This window comes from Echinops telfairi, unplaced genomic scaffold, assembly GCF_000313985.2.
Source record: "Echinops telfairi isolate 266 unplaced genomic scaffold, ASM31398v2 ScPeMD7_60;HRSCAF=208, whole genome shotgun sequence".
Taxonomy (NCBI): domain Eukaryota; kingdom Metazoa; phylum Chordata; class Mammalia; order Afrosoricida; family Tenrecidae; genus Echinops; species Echinops telfairi.
This window is the reverse complement of record NW_022103958.1, coordinates 39938141-39945610: the sequence shown is the minus strand read 5'-3', so window position 1 is coordinate 39945610 and position 7470 is coordinate 39938141. Positions and strand designations below refer to the sequence as shown.

At 53.4% G+C, this 7470-nt stretch overlaps 1 protein-coding gene and 1 long non-coding RNA gene across 3 annotated transcripts in view; one reads left to right on the top strand and one right to left on the bottom strand.

Moving 5' to 3' along the window:
- The window catches only part of MICAL2 (microtubule associated monooxygenase, calponin and LIM domain containing 2), a 235169-nt gene that overhangs the window by 97205 nt on the left and 130494 nt on the right, over positions 1-7470 (top strand). For both annotated transcript variants that reach the window (XM_045290948.1, XM_004711613.2), the window contains exons 5-6: positions 3728-3844; positions 5696-5797. In XM_045290948.1, the coding sequence (XP_045146883.1) occupies positions 3728-3844; positions 5696-5797 (219 nt within the window). The remainder of the gene's footprint in view (positions 1-3727; positions 3845-5695; positions 5798-7470) is intronic.
- LOC123521770 lies at positions 3311-5874 on the bottom strand. The gene is made up of 2 exons (XR_006680117.1): positions 5675-5874; positions 3311-3823 (listed from the first exon to the last, which is right to left on the bottom strand). It is a non-coding gene; the product is annotated as an uncharacterized LOC123521770 (long non-coding RNA).

Here is a 7470-nt window from a genome sequence, read left to right as displayed (position 1 = left end):
AGCCCACATGGAAGAAACACACCAGCCTATGCAACCACGAGGTGTCGAAGGGATCAGGCATGAGGCATCATCAGAACAAAAAATTTTACCATAGTGAATGATGGGGGGAGTGCGGAGTGGAGACTCAAAGCCCATTAGTAGGCCACTGGAGATCCCCTTGCAGGGGGGTCTCGGGGAGGAGACAAACCAGTCAGGGTGCGATGTAGCAACGATGAAAAATGCAGTTTTCCTCTAGTTCCTAAATGTTTCCTCCCCGCTCCCACTATCATGACACAAATTCTACCTTGCAAGTCTGGCTGGACCAGAGGATGTACACTGGTACAGATGGGAGCTGGAAATACAGGGAATCCAGGGCGAATGATCCCTACAGGACCAGGGTGTGAGTGGTGATGCTGGGACGGTAGAGGGAGAGTGGGTTGGTAGAGGGAACCAATTACAAGGAACTATATGTGACCTCCTCCCTGGGGGATGGACAGCCAAAAAGTGGGTGAAGCGGGAAGTCAGACAGGGCAAAATATGAAAAATAATAATTTATAAATTATCAAGGGCTCATGAGGGAGGGATGAGTGGGGAAGGAGGGGAAAAATGAGGACCTGATGCCGGGGGCTTGGGTGGAGAGGAAATGTTTTGAGAATGATGAGGGCAATGAATGTACACATGCGCTTTACACAATTGATGTGTGTATGGATTGTGATAAGAGTTGTATGAGCCCCTAATAAAATGATTTTTTTAAAAGAGAGAGAGGGGGCGGGCATCATGAAGGGTCTTCAGCTAGAAAAGGAGCTGGGGCGAGGAAGAGCATGGGCCTCCCTGGTGAGCACTCCGGGTCTCTGCTGGGTTCGAGATCTGAGCCCACAGGCTCTGGGAGAGGTGGCACTCAGCTGAGAGGAGGTCTGAAGTCACGGAGGTTCACACCGTGGAGGAAGCTCCAGGGTTGGAGCAGATTTAGGTTCAAATTCTGCCGCTTCTCTCACTGTGTCTTGCGTCCCAGTCTGCCCTTCCCAGGCCTCAGTTTTACCTCCTGAAAATTAGAGTTAAGGCCTCCTGCGAGGTCTAGCTCATTGTAAGTGCTTACTTAGTAAGTGCTGCCCACCGCCTGGCGTTCCCGTCTCCCCACCCCATCTCCCAAAAGAGCAAGCAGCAGCTGTGGGTTGTCTAGCTTAGGAATCGGGGTGTGAGGGGAGAGCTCGGAGAGTCTTGCTCGTATGAGGACAAGACTCCATGAAAATAGGGTGTGGGGTTTGGGCGGGGATGGCTGGAAAGAGTTATTCCTCCGCATAGGGTATAATTTAGTCTGATCCATGGACTTTTACCAGCAGCGGCCTGAGTTGACTCCCATTCTGGGATGAGAAAATGCCAGGCACTCAATGGAAAGAAATTTGGATTTCCCCAGAAAGCTGTGGTGTCAGCGCTCAGGATGTGTCCGCCACCCATGGAAGAATGTATGTCAGTCACCCATGTAGAATGATGACCCTGCAGAGAGTCCTCCAGGGGAGGCGGAATAGCGAGTAGGAGGCCTGTGAGGTCCTGGGTCCCAGCCCGGACTCTGTCCCCATCGATGGGGTTCCCCTGGATTCAATTCCCTGTCCTTAGAACTGCAGAAGCCCGACAGGACGTCGGTGTTAGTGTGGGAGCCTTCCGGATGACCACCTGTGGAGGGTTGCTCTGAGCCCATGGGAACGGGAGCAGAGAGAGTGCACCGGGCTCCTAATGTGTGCGGGACCAGACAGACTTGCGACTCTGAATCTCTGAGGAGACTCTCAGGCTCCCCGGAAGGATTGTGTCTGAGGCAGGGGCTGGGCCGCCTGCTTTAAACCCACCCCAGCTGACCGGCCGCCCTCACACGTGGTCTCCAGCCCCTGTGTGCTCTTGTCCTGGGTGTTGCCCGGCAGCTCCCTACAGCCCATGTCGGCATCCTCATGCAGACCCCAGGGTGGCTGTTCCTGGCCTCCACTCCATCCCCTTCTGCTCTGAAGAAAAGAAGCCGTGGCAGCTCCTTGTGCTATCCCTCTTCTCCCTTCCTCCGTCACCTCCACCCCAGTGTCCTTTCTTCCCTCTCACCCCTGAGGGTGAGCTGCCCTGCCCTCTCCAAGTCTAGTTCTGCTTGATTCCACCCCCTCCTTTCCATCCGCTCAGGGTGAGGCTGGCATGTCTCCAGAGACAGACCAGGGACACTCCTGCCTGTGTAGGAAGGAGCTTGATATCGCTAGAAGTAACTTGGGACCACGAAGGTGTCCCAGCCCAGGCCAACTCAAGCCCATGAGTCTGTAGCCAACTGGAGGCTTCTGCAGACTCGGGGCTGCAGGCCAGTGACTTGGAATGATGAAGCGGAAAGCAGGGAGATCACAAGCTGGTGGGTACAGCATCACATGGATTTAAGGCCAGTGGCCACCTAGCAGGGCGCTGATCACTCCCAGGGTTGACGGCCCACATGGGCCACCTCCAGAGGCAGACACAGAAGGCAAGCGAGGAGGAAGGTGAAGGGCCAGCAGGCTATCGAGGTTCCCAATATCTCTCTTATAAAACGATGGCAGTCCCACAGGGACATCATCGGGCTGCAACTTGACTGATGGGTTGGACTCTGGCCCTACCCTTTTCATCAGAGTAAAGGTTAACATAAAATCTACCACGCATGCCCCACAGGGTTCAGTCTTCCTCCTTGTCACTCACGCTGTCTTCCAACTCTCTGTGACTGCCAGCTGCTTTTGCTCCAAGGCTGTTTGTCTACAAAGAGGGGCTCTGGACATTGTCTACCCCGCCCAGGAAGCCTGCTAACCTTGCCGTTGCTCCCCACTGCCACGCAGAAGTGATTTTCATGAAAGTCTCTGGTGGCTCCTGAGCTCCCAAACCACCTGTCTTAATGGGGTCTTGGCGTCCCTTACTCTCTCCATGGGATTTTGTACCCATGGTCACTCCTCACTCGGCTTGCTGGGCTCCCACTCAGGCCCTGCTCTACCACTCGCCTGTCGCCCAGCCTCCATGCCCTACTCCATACTCTCTAGCTGTGCTTCCTCCACCGGAAGGTGTGTGCCACATCGCCGGGCACCTGGCACATCATAGGTGCTTCCTAAAGGTGACATGAGCTCACACACAAAATCCCGAGGGGCCCACAGCTCTCCGACAGCCTCGCATTGTGCAGAAAAACACTTGGGAGGTCTACCCGCGTGTGCTCAACGGCCAGGACAAAACAGGGATGTTCTGGAGAAGGTGGAGAGCCATGCGCCCGGCTCAGTGGGGTAACCCATCTGCTTCCCACAGCATGGCGAAGAGCTGAGGCTCAGCCCTCCTTCATGAACCAGTGGCCACTGACTTTATGTAGGAGTCTTTATTCTCCTGTTTCCTCTTCCATCCTGATCTTGTCGACAGGAAGGAGAGCCATCATCGAACGACAGCATTATCTACTGACAGGAGCTCCGTGTTGGGATCCAACCGACCTGGCTCTGCGCTGTAGGACTGATCACTCTTGCCCTTGAGCAAATCATTTGGCCTCGTTGAACCTCAATGTCTCACCCGTAGAACAATCGTAGTCATTCTCTCCGAGGGCTTCTCTAAGGGTTCGATGAGAGAACACGCGCGGGCAGTGCTTGGCTGAGCACTTAGCGGGTACTGAGTGCTCCGTGGTGATCCCTGTTGGTCTGTCGCTCTGGCCAGGGTTCCTGAGGTGGGGTGATCTGCGTCCAGGAGGCACCGCTGACAGTCCACCCCTCTTCCCCTTCCTTCCTGGCAGGTATTCGTCAGCTGCAGCTCATTCTCTTCAAGGTGGCCCTGATGCTGGGAGTTGAAATTCACGTGAATGTGGAGTTTGTGAAGGTTCTAGAGCCTCCTGAAGATCAAGAAAACCAAAGTATAGTTCATCTTTCTCTTCTGTCTAAAAAAGGGGGAAAAATCAGATGTTGCAAAATGTTTCTCTAGGAATCGCTCTTATGGGGAGCTCTTGGGACCCTTCACCTGTTGGGATTTCTGTAGGCCAGGAGGCCTGGTGGTGCAGGCATGGAAATGCATGGGTGCCCATCAACAGATCTACCCTCCAAACCCACTAGTGGCTCCCTGAGAGCGAGTGGTGGCAGTCTGCTTCTGTCGGGATTTACCGCTGTGGAAATGGGGCAGTTCTACTTGCAGTCAGCACTGACCCAACGGCACTAACCTTTGGCTTTTTATCAGTGCAGTTTACTATTCAACTCCCAAGGGCTTGGTGAGGAAGCCAGTGAGCCTGAAATTTGTTTACCTCGTCATTAGGAGGCGGTACTTTGGCCAGCAAAGTCTTGCCAATAAAATAGAACCCTCGGAGATGGTTGTTGGATCAATCACAGTCACGTGTTTCTCATGCTGTGTGTCTGTGGACACAGATCACAGGCTGTGTAGATGCACGCATGTGTATTTATGTGATAGCTGACCACTCAGTAAGAGAGTAAGGCTTTTAGAGAAAACCGAAAGTGTTCAAGATAGAATTCGGTACATTATATTGTTAAACCCTAGTGAGGTGTTACTTATAAGCCAGAACACTCACTACTGTAGGTGTGTCTTCTTACTTAGCAGCTTTTCTCCCTTGCCCTTTGGCGTGCTTATTTAAATTCTAATCTTTGGCTACACACCACAGCCAGAGGATTGGTTCATGGTGTCAAACTCGTCCAGAGCCTGTACCAGGAGGCTCTGCTTCGTGGTGACCGCATCGCATCCTCCACAAGCTGCTTCCTCCTGGCCCCTCTGCCTGAGCCTTTGAGGATCGAGGGAGGCCTGGGTTGGCTTTTGTAGCACAGCAACATTTGCTACTTAGCACTTGGAGGCCTGTATGTTCTTACCCTTACCTTAAGGTGACCAGATTTTGACATTGGTAAAGCGGGACACCATTGACCCCAGGGCGGGGGTTGTTCTTGAATAAAAATTCGATCTTCCCGTTCTCCCGCCGTTCCCTAGCTTGTCGAGCATTCTTTCAAAAAATCGGGACTTTTTTAAAATGCCGCAGGACACAGGACAAATTGTTCAAAAGCGGGACATCTGGTCACCTTACCTTACCTAGATCCTACCAAACCCAGACCAAACCTGGTTCCAACTCCGAGGGACCTCCCAGGACAGAGTGCACATGCCGCATCAACTTCTAAGGTCGCAGGTCTTTACCGGAGCAGACAACCTCATCTTTCCTTGGGGCAGCAGCTGCGTGCTTAACTGCTCCACTCCTGGGGGTCTTTCCCTAGCCCTCCAGCAGGTGGTCAGCACCAGTGCAAGTCACCAGCAAGGTTACCTGAAGGTGTTTTCATAAAGGGCAGAGTACTGAACAACAAAGTGCTTTGAGGCTAGTAAAGTAGAATCTCAGACTGGTCTCATTACACCTGCGCATCCTTCAGGTCCGTGTAACGGGGACTGTGGGAGGAGTCGATGGGCAAAGAGAAGGTGGTAGAAACCATTGAGTTGGGGGTGGGGGCCGGGCAGTGAAACTACCTTGAGAATCATGCAGGTCGAGCCCAAGCTGTCACTGAAAGCAGTGAAATCAAGCATGGAGTTGAAGCTGCTGGTTACCTTGAATTGGTTCAGGTGCCAGTCTGAACCCCTCGGAGCCTTTCCTCTGGTGGCTCTGTCCACCCCCAGGCACATAGCCCTGGCCGTGTTGCCCACTTGTCAGTGGCCAACACAAAGGATGTAGAATCACCTTCGCTCCCCCCACTTACTGTGAACTCACCTCCTTCTTCTGTCCTGGTAGAAATTGGCTGGCGGGCAGAGTTTCTCCCTGGGGATCACTCTCTGTCGGAGTTTGAATTTGATGTCATCATTGGTGCTGACGGCCGCAGGAACACTCTGGAAGGTGAAGCTCTTCTTCTTGGGGTCACGGTGGGGGTGGGAGTGGCGAGTGGCAAGCAAGAAAGTAGGGAAGGGTGAGCAAGATAGGTACCCAAGCTAGGGTGGGGGCTCCTGGGTAGAAGGGGGTGGGCGCCCATTTGTGCTGAGGTGGAGTGAGCTCCCATGAGACAGACGCAGGAGTGTCCAGGATGGTCATTCCGCTCCTGTGAACCTCGGTGGTCGCACGTGTGGAACTGCAGGGAATACGTTGAACCCGCTCCGAGCACCGCTGCGAGGCTGGGAAAGGACTGGTAGACAGAAACCCTTTATAAGAGAGAAGTCGGCGGCCATGCATTCACTGAGCATCTGCTTATGCACAGGTGCTATGCACATCCATGCTCACTTGGTCTAAGATGACATTATGAAAATAGCGTCAGTACCATCAGTTTACTTTCAAGTCCAAGATGGTCTCCTCTTTTCAAAACCTTGGGGCACATGGACTGCTGGGCAGGACGTTTTACCCAAAACACCTCATGCTCAGGCTTCCAAAGCTGGAAGGTGACTTTGCCTTCTTAGGGTAGGATCCAGTCAGGCTGCGGCAGAAATCCCTCTGGCGGGCGGGCGAGGTGTTTCATCACCTGTGCCGCAGCAGCACAGCCCTGACGGGCACTGGACCACGGGCTGTGCCTGTCCTCATTAGAGGCCAGTGACTGTGGCCCCTGGTACATCCCTTAGACAAGGGGCAGTCCCGCATTTTGAGCTCGCCTTGTTCAAGCGTCTCTTCCGAGGCCACGCCACATCCCCTGGAATAGGACCGACCTCAGAAAGGCCTGGATGCGTGGGCCTCTCACTGGCCAGCAGCCAGTGCTGTTTTCCCACGTCCTTATCTCTCTCTTCACTCCCAAATCACGCCCCAATCAGGAACCCGTGTCTAGCCAAGGCGTTTTACGTTATCAACCTGGCTGTTGTTCTTTGAGAGCCCATGACACATTTGGGGAGTTGGGTGGGACTGTTCGTCTGGATACTTGATTTCCAGGACCGAATACTCCACCTGCGTACGTTTCTGCATTCTGGAACATGAAAAGGAGCAGGAGACAGGGGAGACTCATTTGAGCACCTTGGGACCCAATGACCCAGTTACACCAGAGCTTTTCAACCTTGGCACTGTTGACATTGGGGGCCAGATAATGCTTGGTCTTGGGCAGCTGTCCTATACATCCTATACATTATATGATGGTTGGTGTCATCTCTGGCTTCTACGCACTAGATACCAGTGGCGCCTCATTTCCCAACTGGGACAACCCAAACTATCTCCACGCATTGCCACATGTCCCCTGGGGGACAAGACAACGCCAAGTTGGGAAGCACTGGGTGAGACAGCCAGGGCCCTTTCTGACCCTGTTGAAGTGTGTCTGACAAGGAAGGACAAAGGGAACTCCTCTTGGATGGAACCCCAGGGTTTTCAGCCTGGGGGTCACCATAAGGCTTGACCTCCAAATGTAGCTGAAGAGAACCCGTATGTGTGGGCTCACATGACAAAGGCCTAGCATTCAGCAGAGTCAACAGCAGTATCAGAGCAGCGAGACGATGCAGGGATGCAGGAATCATCAGGCTATCCTGAAGCAGGGATTGGGAGGAGAGGGGCTGCTATGAAAGATGATCACTTGCTCTGTGGTCCTCCATGTGACTGCCATTGAA